The sequence below is a fragment of the Sebastes fasciatus genome, chromosome 2 (genome assembly GCF_043250625.1).
Source record: "Sebastes fasciatus isolate fSebFas1 chromosome 2, fSebFas1.pri, whole genome shotgun sequence".
NCBI lineage: Eukaryota > Metazoa > Chordata > Actinopteri > Perciformes > Sebastidae > Sebastes > Sebastes fasciatus.
The window spans coordinates 31,614,002-31,630,584 of record NC_133796.1 but is presented as its reverse complement, the minus strand read 5'-3'; the positions used below and the strand labels follow the sequence as shown (position 1 = coordinate 31,630,584).

The 16,583-nt window shown below is 42.0% G+C and overlaps 1 protein-coding gene and 1 long non-coding RNA gene across 13 annotated transcripts in view; one reads left to right on the top strand and one right to left on the bottom strand.

Annotated features, from left to right (window-relative positions):
* nhsb (Nance-Horan syndrome b (congenital cataracts and dental anomalies)) overlaps positions 1-16,583 on the bottom strand; it is a 73,398-nt gene that overhangs the window by 21,941 nt on the left and 34,874 nt on the right. Inside the window, exon 1 of one of the 8 annotated variants that reach the window (XM_074619469.1) lies at positions 1,775-1,941. The exons of the other annotated variants lie outside the window; for them this stretch is intronic. Within the exon in view, the coding sequence (XP_074475570.1) occupies positions 1,775-1,823 (49 nt within the window). The 5' untranslated portion in view covers positions 1,824-1,941. Of the gene's footprint in view, positions 1-1,774; positions 1,942-16,583 lie in introns of those variants that run through there. 8 annotated transcript variants of the gene reach the window in all.
* LOC141758283 (uncharacterized) overlaps positions 1-16,583 on the top strand; it is a 55,980-nt gene that overhangs the window by 23,058 nt on the left and 16,339 nt on the right. For 3 of the 5 annotated variants that reach the window (XR_012591853.1, XR_012591854.1, XR_012591857.1), the window contains one exon: positions 1,950-2,089. This is a non-coding gene — a long non-coding RNA (uncharacterized LOC141758283). Of the gene's footprint in view, positions 1-1,949; positions 2,090-13,938; positions 14,047-14,420; positions 14,521-16,583 lie in introns of those variants that run through there. The other 2 variants (XR_012591855.1, XR_012591856.1) reach the window with 2 other exon arrangements.

Sequence of the window (16,583 nt, the reverse complement as noted above, 5' to 3'; positions counted from 1 at the left end):
AATATTGCTCTTTCTCTTCCTGGCAGAGCTATATAATTTTGTATCCGTCTCTCTCTCTCTCTGGTCCAGATGTGAGTGAATGTAAGTCATTAGTGGAGAATGTATTAGGGTGTATCTGGGTCAGGCAGCACACTCCCTATGGCAGTAGCTGCAGAATCTTGTCATAGTAGACAGCTGTTATATAAGAAACACTAGCTGGCCAGTTCTGCAGAGGGAAAACTGTGCACTGTTAGTCGGCCTGCAACAGCTCAGCAGTCACACCTCCACCAGTACTACATTGATATCAGCATGTAGTTTCAGCCACAGTGTTTCAAACTGTTGCAACTTTTGCAGGAACAACACATTAATTCAGGAATAGTAGTTTTACATTAACTCGCCCCTGGCTGAGCACACAACAAAACACATAATCAAAGCTTAACATCCACTTCTCCCCTAAATATATGACCTTATTCCACACTGACTGACAGTTTCATGTACAGTATATTCTGTATCATCTTGTTAACTCTTCATTGAAGCTACAGATTACTTTCTTGGTTAATCGATCAATAAATTGGCATAAAATATTGATAAAAGCCCATCACGGGTTCCCACAACAGTCCAAAATACTGTTCAGTTTACTACTAGAAGACTAAGAAAACCTTCAAATATTCTCAGGAGGGTCTAGCCAATAAATTGTTGACACGATTAAAAAATGACAAAACGATTAAGAAAACTGCAAAAAATTATGAAATTGTTGCAGGTTAATTTTCTGTCTGCTCTGAACGTATCCATTAATTGACTATTCATTTCAGCTAGAGATGTTTACACTGTGAAATACAATATTCAAACTATTAGTGAAATACTCAATCTCAAGACCTTTTTTTTATGGATGCACCGTTCCATCAAATGAAAATATTCTAGATGACTTTTGTTGATATCGTTGACAACTTTGGTATTGGCTTTGACACTTTTCATCTCACATAATTTCATAAAAAAGTTCATAGTAAAATGACCTCGTGCCCACAACACTGTAGTGTGCACATACACTGACAGTTAGCTAAAATAGTTAGCTAAAATAGCATCTCATTTAAAATGCACTGTTGACTGTATGACTGTTGTGATTAAGCTTAGCACAATGTACAGTGTTCTCATACACCGTTCATGGCTATACCTACGAAAAGTAATGCAATGTAATTTGTATATATCCCACAAAATAAGTTTGTATGTAATCCACATAATGACGAACTAGGAGTATAAAGAGCGACAAACGCCGAGGAGGTCGGGGTGGATAGGTGGATCAAAAAACACCAGACACACCCCATGCTAAACCAAAAGTCAACGTTGATTTGTCACGTAACTTCCGTACTCAAGTTATGCCACTTCTGGTGTTATTTTAAGCCAAACCACGATCTTTTCCTAAACCTAACTAAGTAGTTTTGTTGCCTAAACCTAACCAAGTTGTTTCCTGTGAAGACAGAAGTGTATTTTGAAAGGACTTAATGCATGTAACGAGCAGAAATTGACACGTGTTGCTGGACATTCGTAGGAAAATGCTCCAAAAATGAGGAATAACTTTTCGTACGATATCATACATAACTGTTGTATTAGGATTTGTTGCAATGTAACAGACAGAATGACAGTGAGCTGATATTATAACACTGCCACAGTGTCGTCATCATCACAGTGACACTATAGTCACATTCCTGTCTTAATTAAAAGTAATTTCACAGTATAAACACTAATGACAGGAACTAAACAGGTAATGAACACACTGATGCTACAGAGGAGACAGTACCTTTGGATCGCACAGGGACGCAGCCTAGACCGAGACAAGCCAAAGCCATGGTCAGCAGCTGTCTACTCTCTCTTCTTCTTCTCCTCTTTTTTGTCTTTCTGTGTCGCTCCTCCCTTCCTCCTGCAGACTCCTTGTCATCTGTCTGTCAATAATGCCTCCTTATTTACTCCTGCAGACCTTCCTGAAACATTCCTGTGCAAGTCCAACATCCAGACTAGCAACATCTGCAGACACAGGCCCTCCCCCCTCCACCTCCTCACCCACCCACCTGCTGTCCCTGCTCTCTCCTCCCTTCAGCCGACCCAACACGTCACGGTAAAGAAATATTTCTCCTTTTGTCCACCTGTCATGTGGACGTTTCACTTTGGCCTCTCCGAGAGCTACATGGCACTCGCGAGGAATGATGCACCTATGCTTCATCACAAACTCAAAACATTTCTCTGTCCCGTCTCTGTTGTCTCTCTGAGTCACCCCCGTCCGCCGGTATGAGATGGTAGGGTCCTGCCTGAGCATGGCCTGTCCCTGACCGTAATCTCTTTATGATGCAGTAATATGTGGAGGGAGGGGGGTTCAGCCACAAAGTATTAATGTATTAATCCACCACATGCTGGGAATATGTATCACGTGTTCAATCTTTCTATTGCTGCCACCAAAGAGTGATGATCTAAGTGTGTGTGTGTGTGTGTGAGAACACCTGACCGCGTTGGTGTAAAAGCATTTATTTCTACAGTCAAATAATCCTTAAAAACAATGAGGCCGAAATTGGACGGAAATCTGAAAGCAAATTATTCTCAATATCATTCAGAGTCCTCATCAAGGAAACTTTGTCTTTGTCAACATTCCCATGCGGTTGCAAAATAAACAGCATGACACACGCACACACACACACACACAGACAGAGAGAGTGTACGAGCACCCTGCCCGGTAATCTGCTGTAATCTGGAGCTCTGGCAGTTCACTGATTTTGGAGTAGAGCTGGCGGAGCTGGCAGTCTGCTCGAGGAGCTTTCAGCCTCCCGCCGTGGCCGGGAACGACACAGACACACCGAAAAATATCTGCGCACACACATGCGAACCGAAGCCTCCACGTGTCTGCACGCGCTTCACCGCAGTAGTCAACATCAGCACAAACGGGAGGGTCGTGAATATTAAATGTGCAGACGTTCCTTGTGGCTTGTATCAGTTATTTGCAGCAGTTTGTCTAAACAGGACTGCTGGTAGGCCTTTAATAGCTCGTCGTCAGTCGTGGTATTGAGTGATGTATGAAACATCACGGCCGGATCATAGACCTTTCAACCGCACATGAGCTGCGTCGGAGCCTCTTGGATAGTGGCTTGTCCTGCCTGGGGAGCTTAGGCCAAATCACTTAATCAGTATCATCTTTTAAGTCACTTAAAACACACTTTTACAGGCTTGTTTTTATGTAGGAATCTTTTTTAGATTTGTATAAAATACATCTATTCCTGCCCCCCTCTGTTCCTCTCTATATTTGTCTCTATATTTTTGTCCGTGTCCTCCTTTCACACAAAATGAATAAATCATACTACCCCCATTCCCTTTACCCAGCTGCACACCTGCACTATTGTTCAGCCTCCCTCCTCAATCCCTCTGTTCTGGCCCCTCTGACCTACGCAACATTCATGTTATAACAAGTCTGTGTGTGTGTGTGTGACAGTGTGCACATTTCTATAAGGGTTTGAGGGCTTTCTGTAACGGTGAGCAGAAGTGAGTCACAGTGTCTGACAATAAATCCAAAAGTCTTATTTATAGCAGCCACCACGTCACAGTGAGCCCGACGAGCCAGAGAAAATATCAACAACATAACAGCAGGTTAAATGTTCAAGGGATTATTTCCTGGCTCTGCACATGCTGTTTACTCAATATTACCAGACTCCAGTGATAGTGCTCCTGTGCTGCCCCTTAGTGGCCCAGCATGAACACTACACAGATTCAGAGACAACGCTGTATGTATGTGTGGACTGTAAGTGCTCAGTGGATTTGTGAGTGCTGCCATGTGTTTATCACATAGTTTCTATATGTTAAGACTGAAAGAAGGGATGATCCAACTGAAAAACAAGTCAACCAAAGTGTACATACTGCAGTAAACATCTTGATGGAGAAAATAAGGTCACTATTCTGTGGAACAAAGCAGCATTTTGTTAATTAACGGCTGGAAATGCTGCACTGCCATTGTAGTGGACTTCTCATCCATTCTCTGATTTTCGTTAAAGGCATAGTTTGACATTTTGGAAAATAAGTTTATTTGCTTTTTTTTTGCAAGTTAGATGAGGCAGTCAATATCACTGTCTCTCATGTCATGTACCAACACATTTTTAAAGCTTACTAATCAGTATGTTGCTTTTGTTTAACTTTGGGGTGAGACAGGTTAACTTTCCTCTAGCCTCCAGTCTTAAGATAAGCTAATTGTCTCCTGGCTCCAGCTCCATACTTAAAAAAAGAATTCAACATTTTGGGAAAAAGGACTTACAGTTGGAGTTAAATGATAAGACTGTTACCACTCTCAGATCTGTACAGTAAATACTGTATACTGCCAGCAGCTGGTTAGCTTAGCTTAGCACAAAGGCTGGCAACAGGGGGAAACAACTAGCTTGACCACGGTTACTCGGCCTAGCCAAGAAATGACCGGCACAATACCCCCGTAACACCACAACGTGTTGTTTTTACACTTCCGTTTTTGTACAACAGTGTTAAAGAGGACCTATTATGCTTTTGTGCTTTTTCTCTTTCCTTTAGTGTGTTAAATAGTTTTATTGTGCTTGTAAACGGTCTGCAAAGTAACAAAGCCCAAAGTCCACACCAAAGGGAGATACTCTCCCCCACAGTAACACTGCCTTGCCTGGTGATGTCACCAAGTAACATTTTTGCATAATACCTGACTAGCGGATAGTTTGGCACGCCCTCGAACAAAGCTAGTTAGAGCGGAGCTGGAGTAGAGTCCGAAGAGTTTGGTTTGGTTGACCAATCACAACAGAGCGGGCCAGCTGGTGCTGCAGCACAGCCAGTATTAGCTGTGTAAGAAAATATTGAGATATTATGTTTTGCGATACTGTATAGATTCTCCAAAACGCTGTATTGATTTTTAATTAACCTCTTAAAAATCTGACAGCCCGCCAGCGGACCTGGTCGCTATTCTGACTTTCGGAGGTTTCAGGAGGCTCAGTTTTAAAGCCAGAGTGAAGATACTGGTATCATATGAAACTAGAAAGCCTAAGGAATCGTGAATATTAGATGTGCAGATGTTCCTTGTGGCTTGTCTCAGTTATTTGCAGCAGTTTGTCTAAACAGGACTGCTGGGAGGCCTTTAATAGCTCGTCGTCCCTGGGGTTGTTTGTCAGTCGTGGTATTGAGTGATGTATGAAACATCACGGCCGGATCACAGACCTTTCAACCGCTTATGAGCTGCATCAGAGCCTCTTGGATAGTGGTTGTCCTGTCTGGGGAGCTTAGGCCAAATCACTTAATCAGTATCATCTTTTAAGTCACTTGAAATACACTTTTACAGACCTGTACCATTGGTACCAACCATGTCATACTTGCATGTTGCGAAAATGGGTTGTATGGGTACCCACGAGTCTCCCCTTTACAGACATGCCCACTTTATGATAATCAAATGCAGTTTTGGGCAAAAACCATGTAGTTTATTTTGCTTGCAGTACAAATGTGTTACTTTCACCTATACATAAAATGATGTGTTTGAATATGTCTGCATACAGGGGTCCCTAAACAGTCTTTGAATTACATAAATTGGGTATCACAGTAAAGTTGAGGCTCTTGTGGATCCAATGAGTCCAACAGTATTCATGTGTGATGATGTTAGTCATTTCACAGTGACTTTTTTAACTCAGGTTTTATACAGTACATATGGTGGTGTGTCTTTATACTATGATAGTTTTCCCAAAATTAGATTTGAAAAAAATAGCAATATATTGCCTTGCTTACAGTACCGCAATATATCTCAATATAATGAATTGTTACCTCGGTATCATGATACGTATCGCATCTCCAGATTCTTATGAGAAAAATAAAGTGCTTTTTGAACATTAAACCACGTAAACATGTTCTAGTAGAAACCCAAAATACAAGTATGCACCTGAAAATAAGCCTAATAGGTCCTCTTAAAGACAACTCTATACAACAGGTGTAACAATATCATGTGTTGTAAACAAGATATAAAATGTTAAATAGAACTTTAAATGTCTTGGTAGGTGGATTTTTTTTAACTTTGGACAGAGACAACTGCCTGCTGGCTGTAGCTCCATATTTACCAGACAGATCTGAGAGTTATATCGATCTTGTCATATAAATCTCTGCAAGATAGTGAATAAGCCCAAAATGTCAAACCATTCCTTTAGCACAGAGTCATGAGATTGGTGTCGAAAGGCCAATAGGTGTATTTACCAAGATGTGGAAGTAGCAATAATGAAATTACAAAGGGGAGAAGTAAATATTAAGTGTAATTGGTTACCAAGTCTGTATATGTTCTGTTAACTTTAGTCTTTAACCTCAGTAAATTCTAAGTTTTTGGCTCAGTTGCACACGTAGTAGTGCTTAGTCGAATATACACAAACAATTTGACAAAAGAAAGATATTTTGTCTCTGTTTGGAAGAGAATAGTTTAAACCTATATATTTTGCACTCAATGTGAGGCACAAAAACATCAGAACAAGTCCAAATCCCACATTTCTGTCGGTGGAGAAAAGCAGCAGCAGCAGATCAATGTTTTATCATCTCATGTTGTTGTAGGGCCTCCTCTCCTTGCTCAACCCTTTGTGAGGCTTCTGTATTTCCCCAATCCTCATCAATATTGCAGAATTGTTCCTAAAGAGGCAGTAATCAGGGAAGGAAATATGGAGAGAATAATAGAGTAGCGTAAACTACAGGAAAACAGTTTCTATTCTATCCTAATTGGTCGATAGTAATTCCTGTGTCTTTTGTCTGAACAGTGTATTTGTTTGGAAACATGCAGACAAATTAGCATGAATTTACACACACACACACACACACACACACACGGTCTCAAACACATACATTGACTGTGTTCAAAATCACATACTTACATACTCAATCAGTATGTCCTGCATACTTCCTATTAAGACGCTTAAGTATGCCATTACCAGTAGACTGTTCACACTGTAGTCGAGCAATATTCTCTGCCTCACAGTCTGAAGAGCTGCAGAGCATGTTGGGGCGGTTGAATATGTCCAGGTGGGATGCCGATTTAGAATTTTTTTTCTGACCAATAGCCGACACTCATTAACCGTTAACTGACAAGATTAGTGCCTTGCATTAGTGCTGTACGGTTGAAGTGCCTAACAAGCCACCCAGCGGCAATGATAAATGCACAAACAGGTTTATCATTTATCGCCATACTTGCCAACCTTGAGACCTTAAAAAAGGGAGGATTTCAAAACCAATAAAATTGAGTTTCAGAGACCCTTTTTCCTGCATCCTGGTGACTTTAAAAGAGTGAAAATAACAAAATAATAACTTCACTGCAACATTTTTTATGTTAAACTTTTGATTTAACCTTTAACTCCCGGTGAAGAAAACTGAATAATTTTCCCCTCCGGTGTGAACTTGGCACGTGAATCTCTAGCATAAACTTATATTAATCCATTTTCATGTATTGAGTATTTCATTCTCTCAGTACTCTCCATTTCTCTCTCCTTCTCTCACTCACTGAAGGTCCTTTCAGACAACGCGACAACGGCACCACTGCGCTCTGAAACCTATTATTTCCAATGGCTTGCGCCATACCACGACTGCTTTTCGCTGCATCGAGCAAAGCCCAACTTCGAGCGCTGCACGCTGTGGCGAGCGCAGCTTAAACATGAGCTCAAACTGAGCTGTGTCGCGAGCATAGACTGCTCTCTGCCGCCGGGAAACGACAGTTGGTGTATCTCTATTGTCGTCCGGGTGGAAACAGTATGGATTATACACACTGTTCACTTCCAGAAACAGGCAAAGATAACAAAAAGGAAAAAAAAGTGTGAAAATTTGCCATAAATCGGAAGAAATACGGGAGAATTGTGAACCCGGGAGGAAACTGGGAGAGGGCAATGAAAAACGTGAATCTCCCGGGAAAATGGGAAGGTTGGCAAATATGTTTATCGGCAGCTGCAGAGTATGCGCAAAACAGACATCTGAGTCCCCAGTTCACTTGAGTTACTGTAGCAGCCATGATGCTGCGTGTATTGTTGTCGACACATGCAGCCACTTTCTCAGTAAAAGTCTCCGCTGCATCATTTAGTTTAGCTGCAAGTCTGTCAGCTGTGTGTCTGCCTGGCGTACTCTGTCAGGGTGTCTATCCGTGTATTGCAAGCCCAGCGTAACGTAAGCGAGTGTCCGGTCGAGAGACAGAACTTGTGTGTGTGTGATGACGAATATGAAGTTATCAGTAACGTTATAGCTGTGAAAATATACAGTGCAGTGTGTGTACAGTTTATTTTTCAGTGAACCAGCTTTTCTCCTTTAAGTGACAAGCCGCTCCTCTGAATTTAGCTCAGCTTTTTATTTCCTTTTTAATATTTCTTTTAACCGTTTAACTGTTAGCCTTAATTGGTCAAAATTCTTATTGTCTCATACTCATAAATTCCTGCTAATCTAGTGTACACCCGGGCATTTCTCACCTACAAAAAATCCACATACTATGCAGTAGGAACGCACTACATACTGAATTTTATGTCATACTTAGTATGAGCAGTATGTTAGTATGTGATTTCAAACACAGCCAGTGTCACATGGGGTCTTTGGGTTTGGATTAACTGTTATGACTGGTAAGTGACACGCTGTACATTTGTCTGCTTGCATAAGTTAGTTAACATGGATTTTAGTGAATAGCTCAATCTCTAGAATAGAACAAACAAATCCCCTCCTCTGCTTCTAGCTTCCCTAACAACTACTTCAAATCACAAATCAGACAAAAGACATCTTTTGACTGTTGTGTGACGTTTAGACTGATACTATACAGGAGCTGGTTTCCTCTCTCGGTTTGAGACTCCATATGTCAGCTCCCAGCGTTCGACCTGCTGTCTTTAGCTTCTGTTTCTTTCTTTCTGTTTGATAAACAGACACTACTCTGAATCAGAGGTTCTTTTTGTCCGTTGACCCTTCAAAACATCATAATACTTTCATGCTGTAATAGCTGTGTGACATACAGTAGCCTTCATGAGGCAGAGTGGGGAACAGATCATCCACATGCAATTTGTCCTTTACTCCATTTGTTAAAAACTACAGTGCCCAGCTGTTTTAGGGACATACTGAGTCTTTTAAAAGATGAAATTGTATTTGTGAGTCTAGATTAACATCTTCAGTAGAAATGAATGGGCTCAGGGCTGAAAGCCACAGACAGTAGGGAAGTTACTAAGTGTTGAGAAACAGACTAATACCAGGTTCAGACTATACAACATCAGCCTGATAATAGCCCAACCTGACAGGTGTAGTGCACCGGCATTGAAAATGGGCGTCGTTGTATCCCGTATCATAGTCTACTACTGGGGTGGGACGGCTGTGAGGTAGAGCGGGTCATCCACTAATGGGATGATCGGCGGTTCAATCCCCGGCTACTCTGGTCAGCATGTCGAAGTGTCGTTGGGCAAGATACTGAACCCCAAATTTGCTTCCGAAGGCTGTGCCATCGGTGTGTGAATGAGTATTTAGATTAGATCCTGATGGGCAGGTTGGCACCTTGCATGGCAGCCTCTGCTATCAGTGTATGAATGTGTGTGTGTGTGAATGCTGACATTGAGTGGTTGGAAGACTGACGCCTCATGACGTCCCGGCAAAAAGAGTAGTGTGTCAGAGTTTTTGTATGTTGTGAACGTAGACTGTATATAAAGATGAACGACATGACATCTTGATCGCCCCCTGGTGGCTGGCTGCTGTATAGGTCATAAAGCCCGCCTCCTCCATGTTAGTGGATGGGACATGGGCCAAACTGAAAAGTAAAAGAACACATCAAAGATTTTCCCAAAAATGGTTACTGTCATTTTAGGTAGTTCTCATCATGCTGATGTATGTTCAAGTGTTCATTTTTCTGATAAGTTTGGTTTTAATTAGTTATTTGATGCTGTAAAAAGGGGGTGAGACGTCATGATTGGTGGCTGTGAGTCTCTCTCGCTGACGAGCTGCGGCCGTGCTCGGCTCGCGATTGGTTCGGGCGGGTGACCTCGATACCGCGGCTCCACCGCCCGATCACTACTGTGCACACTCTGGCTCCAAATGACGTCAAAATCTCAAGATGACAGCCCCCGTATCCAGGATATTTTGGCTTCACTTCTGTACAGTGGGAGGAAGTAGAGACGCGTCGTCCATCTTTAAATACGGTCTATAGTTATGAAAGACGGCAAGATTAGTCACGGGCCAACGTCGGCCAAGTCACAGCAAGAATGTATGACTCTATAATCACATAATCTGACACAGTGACCATTTTAACAGATAAAAAAATATTGTTTATTGTTGGTTTTTGTCTTTGCTTTCAATAATGAAAATACATAATCATGCCAGTGTAGTCTTTAAAGCCCACAAATAATGTTCTCAACTAACTAAGATAACTCAACATAAAGTAGTCTATAGCCGTTTAGTTTACAGCACTACAGGAGGCGTTTTGTTTTCATCTCATAACATAACATCTGATATCATCTCTGTATAGACCAGCGGCAGGAGGGCGGGAATAAACGCCACTATCATGACAACAATGATGAGTGTGTGTGTGTTTTCATATTGTTCTCTGTGTGTGTGTGTGTGTGTGTGTGTGTGTGCTTGTCAAACACACTTCAGCCAGCATTATTCTGTGCCACTGCATGTGTGTGTGTGTGTGTGTGTGTGTGTGTGTGTGTGTGTGTTTATGAATGCTTCAGCCATGTTGGTGGAATGGCACGAGACAAGCCATCGCCCATGTTATTTTTAACTGCGTGTCTCCATGGAAACCGGCACATATGCAGGGATGGGGCGATCTCCTGCTGTGCGTGTGTTGAGGAAGACTCCTACCGCTGGTCATAGTGTGTGAGTGTGTGTGTGTGTGTGTGTGTGCGCGTGTTCAGGTACATGCATATATGTGCCTGTGTGTGTGTGTGTGTGTGTGTGTGTGTGTGTGTGTATAATTGTTAATCCAGCCTTTCAAATTAAAAGCATGTGTTTTTACATTAGTATGTTTCCGTTTCTGAGCGGTGTTTGTGTGTGTGTGTGTGTGTGTGTGTGTGTGTGTGTGTGTGTGTGTGTATAGACATGTCAGCCTGTGAGAGAGAGAGACAGACAGTGATAGATAGTGTATTTATATATATATATAGAGAGAAAGACAGGGTAAGAGAGAGACAGGGAGTGAAGGAAAGGGAGGGGAAAGGGCTTCTGAGGCAACTGAGGAAACACCAACACGCTGTACCTGACGACAGGAGGCGGTCGGCTGCTGCTACCTCAACCTGAAATAACCCAAGCTGGGCTGTGAGTTCACTAAACACATCACCGACCAAATGTCACCTGCTTTGTCTCCTTGAAGCAGGTGAGCTGTGACTTAGCTATCATTTTATAAACTCTAAGCCTCCTTTCTTAAAATATAACACCGTTTACCAACTAATAGCTGTGGTGACACATTAATGTAATTTGTAGTGAACGGTAGATAATCCTCACCCCGGGAATAAAAAAAAAAATCAACTGGATGCAGTTATTTTGGTCCTGCGTGCCTGGCATCATCAATACTGACTCTTCATTATTTATAATTAATGGATCAATGAGTCTACAGTGACTAAGACGTTGCTCTGTTGTCGGGTTGTGGGGGAGGTTTATGTTGGGTGAGGACATTCTTCTATAGCTTTAGAAACCTTCCAACAGTTATCAACTGACTGAACGAAGTCGTTTCTATGGAAACAACTTAAAGATTAAAGCTGTGAAGAGCGAGAGCCATGCCAGAGTGATTCCCATAATGCCTTGTGCCTGGGGATCTCAGAGAGAGAGAGAGAGACAGACAGACAGTGGGACACAGAGGCAGAAGAGGGAGTATGTGTGTGTGTGTGCGTGTGTGCGTGTGTGCGTGTGTGTGTGTGTGTGTGTGTCAGCTCTAGAGATGCCGTGCTACAAATCCCCTTTCTATTGTGACAGCTCACATGACCAAAGACGCCAAACTCAGCATCTACGCACAAACACACAAATATAGGACTGAGTGCACACACACATAAAACTTGTTTTTGTCATTTAGGAGGACATTACATGGACTTACATTTATTCCCTGGAAACTATATGCCTACCCCCAGCCTACCTAAGGCTGCGTTCACACCAGATCAGGCGTTGCAGCAATTCGCCGCAGGTTTGTGCGGTGGTGTGGGAGAGTCACTTTAATGGCCCATTAACTGTAACGATTAACGTCTTTTGTTCCCTCATGGCTGGGTTGTACAGCTCTGGATCGCCGGCTACGTGATTGGCCACCGCAGTGTGACGCCAGGTTGCGTTGATTCTGTTTCTACTTTTCTTCCACAGGCCGCTGCATTTTTTTGGCACTCCCTGCGGCCGCCGCAGCCCAAACACACTACCCACATTCAAAATGAATGGGAAGACTTGCGTTTTCGCCGTCCCACCTGATCTGGCATGAATGCATGTCTAACAGACTACAGCCATGCTAACGTCAGCATTAGGGCTGTCAATCGATTAAAATATTTAATCGCGATTTATCGCAAGATTTTCCATAGTTAACCGCTATTAATTGCACATTAATCACACATTTTTTATCTGTTCAAAATGTACCTTAAAGGGAGATTTGTAGTAAGTAAGTATTTAATACTCTTATCAACATGGGAGTAAGCAAATATGCTTGCTTTATGCAAATGTATGTATATATTTATGATTGGAAATCAATTACCAACACAAAACAATGACAAATATTGTCCAGAAACCCTCACAGGTACTGCATTTAGTATAAAAAATATGCTCAAATCATAACATGGCAAACTGCAGCCCAACAGGCAACAACAGCTGTCAGTGTGTCAGTGTGCTGACTTGACTATGACTTGCCCCAAACTGCATGTGATTATAATAAAGTGGGCGTATCTGTAAAGGGGAGACTCGTGGGTACCCATAGAACCCATTTACATTCACATGTCTTGAGGTCAGAGAACAAGGCACCCCATTAAAAATGGCCATGCCAGTTTTTCCTCGCCAAAATTTAGCGTAACTTTGGAGCATTATTTAGACTCCTTTGCGACAAGATAGTATGACATGGTTGGTATCAATGGATTCCTTAGGTTGTCTTGTTTCATATGATGACAGTATCTTCACTTTAGCTTTAAATCCCACTACAACCTAAAAATCGCAAGACGCGTTAATGCATTAAAGAAATTATAAATGTGTGCACCAATTTTCATGGCAAACCGGTACAATAGCTGTTGAGACATTTCACCCAAAACCACAAATGTGAACTTCATGGTAGCAGTGGAAAAGTCACCTGGCATTAAAAATACATTTCGGGTGATACGATGCAATTGGATAGTGCTTGATCACATGGAAGTAAATGCACCCAAAACGCACTGAGGACAGATTGTGATCCGATTGGCAAACCGCCTCCGGAGATGGTCCGGGACGTTAAATGACAGGTGTAAATGTTATCAGGTTAAATTGTATCTAGATACAATCTGAATAAGAGACACATTGTAATGCCAGGGGTAAAGGGGGTCTAAGATTCATCCTGTGGGGAACATGAATCTGTGTACTAAATTTCAACGCAATCCATCAGACAGTTGTTGAGATATTCAGTCTGGACAAAAGTGGTGGACCGACCCACCGACCGTCCGACATTGCCATCCCTAGAGCCATGCTGCTTGCCTGGCTAAAAACAAGTCCTAACCAGCTCTTTGTCGCCAAACGGGTGGTGACAAAACATACGTGACTATGTACAGCATTTTGTCCCTAAAATATGAGTAATACAAGAGCACACACGCACACACACCTTCATAAGCATCGCTGTCTCTAATTGGATCCTTTACCTCACTCTCACACTCTCTGTCTCTTTTCTCTCTCCATCCAATCATCTATTTGCATCTTTTCTTCTTTTGGATTTAATGTATGTGCCTCCTCCCTATGTCCTCTCTCTCTCTCTCTCTCTCTCTCTCTCTCTCTCTCTCTCTCTCTCCCTCCCCTCCCCCTCCCCCTGGGTGATGCCAGTGCTGTTGTCAGGCTGGAGCTGAAAGCAGCCAATCGCGTGGCTCTGTGCTGAGGAGCTCTGGGGTGATGTTAGGCAGTTTCATGCTCATACGATGAGCTTTGCCAAATGTAGGTCATGCTTCTCCTCTCTCTCTCTCTCTCTCTCTCCCTCTCTCTCTCACTTTTACACACACACACACACACACACACACACACACACACACACATACACACACACACGTACACACAAAACCTCTTCACCCCTTCACAGACACACACACATTCACAGAAAACAGATAAGGAAGTGTGTGTTTTCATCGCATAAGTACACGCACACACATAGCCGCAGACACACAAAGGTGTGTTCATAAAAACACACACATGCAAACACACAGAATTCATCCCTCCACACACACTCGGTCTCACACAGGGCGGGGTGACACTCTGCTCGGTGGCAACACCCTCAGATGTTTGGTAACAACTGGTGGATCTGTTCCCCACAGGACGGACGGCTCATAAGACGTTCGGATTCTTCCTCTACGGACAATTTTTCCACTGATGATAAAAAATTGATAACAGAGTAAAATCACAGTATGAAACTAAAAAAACTACTCCTGTCTTCTCCTGAACTCCCGTTGAACTGCTTCTGTCTGTGCTGCAGTATAGCACAAGCAGGATTATGATGTGAGCAGCAGCTATAGGAGCCAGCAGATTATATATAGACGGTAAATCAGAGACCTGAACCGAGCAGTATGACTGGATTTGGAAAATAATGCAATGAATGTATGTTATATTACAGAAATGCATGTATTTTTATTAGAGTTACTCCGCTAATGATACCAGTATCGAAAATGCGTCCGATACTGGCAGAAATTCGGGATCCAGTACCATGCGGTGCTAGTGGAGAGTGTAATAGTCAGAGCGAGGAAAATGTCAGCCATTTGGCAATATTTCACAGTGAAAAATCCAACGAGTAAAACGGTGATATGTACAGTATGTAAGGCTTCTGTCTTGAGGGGGGACACTAGTGTTGCCAATTTCAACACCAGCAATCTTATAAAACATTTCAAGACGCATCACGAGAAAAAGCGCGACGACTTCACCAAGGTAAAGGGAAGAAAAAAGGATGAACCGCAGCGGCAAACATAGGAAACCGCATTCCAACGACAAGATAAGTTCCACAAAGATAGCCCAAAAGCGACGAAAATAACCGACAAAATTGTGGAATTCATTGTTCTGGGCGACCAACCCATCGGTGGTCAAAAACGTGGGATTTCGCTGCTAAATGGAGCATTTGGAGCCGAGGCACAGGTCGCAAATTCATCTCTGAATCGTCTGTCCCCAAACTACTAGAGACAACTATATATTTTTTTTATCACGCTGGTATCGCATCAGTTCTCAGTATCGGCCGATACTGCAAGTTCAGGTATCGGAATCGGTATCGGGAAGGAAAAAATGGTATCAGAAGATCTCTTATTTATATGAAGTACTGGTACATGAATGAGCAGGGCTGTAGCCAAGGTTACTGAGGTCATCAGTCCAAATTTTCCAGCACAACTCCACCCACCTGAGAATGTTTTGACTCTCTACCAACCAAACTTTGTAACTTTTCCTGAGGATTTAAAAGAATTACACAGTTTATCTATTCATATAACTGTTCAGTTAAACTTTCTGTAAATGTTATCTGCCTACATTATGACCTGCTGTCAAGTTCATTCTAAAAAATATATGAAAATCCAACATTTGTAAAATATGAATTTCATGCCATTATCAACCTTCCAAATTTCCAGAGATATTACTGACCTCGATGTCCTCAATGGAAGCTGCAGCCTTGCTGATAAGGTGAATGCAGGTGAGCTTTTTTCCCTTTGGGAGCTCATGAGGTGTCACTTGTTCTGGAGGTATTTTTTTCTCACTATAAAATCACACTATATGATATATTCAAAAGTATGGTCACATACGTTTGTGTACTTTTGGCCTGGGGCTGTTTTTCATGTTTAAGGCCAGGCAAAGCTCCAGTTAAGGGAAATCTTAATGTTACTGCATTCAATGATTTTATACAAGAGTGTACTTCAAAGTTTTGTCATTATCTAAAAAGTTTAAAACAACCTAAAAAGATTAACCATATACATCCTATACATGTTATGTCATGTCATACACCCTCTTTCCTCCTGTGTTTCCTTCTGTACTTCACATCCTCCTTCTCTAGATGTGTTGAAAGTCACAAAATCCTACATGAGCCTCATAAACTGTTACTTCAATTAAAATACCATCTAAAGCTGGCAGTTAGGATCACACACTGCACTGTGGTGCTGTACCGATTCAAAATACAAAATAATACAAAATAAATCATTTTATGTTTTATAACATCTAACATTCAGCCTGCCGTTAGTAGCACAGGCAACAGAGTTTTTAAACTCTGTGATTTGCCATCTCTTACAGTAGTACTGGAGCAGTGCTCTTTATGGCTCATATTATCTGATTTAGTTATCTACACTGAATACTCACATGTTACTAATTCTAAATCGCTGAAGAATCAGAAGATCTGGATATCTGAAAACGTCTGGTTCAACTTTACCACTTCAGCTGTTTCTGATTAAAATGCTGAATTGTTAGTTCCTCATTGAATTGAGGGATGATTAGAGCAACTTGGAGCAGCTCCATCT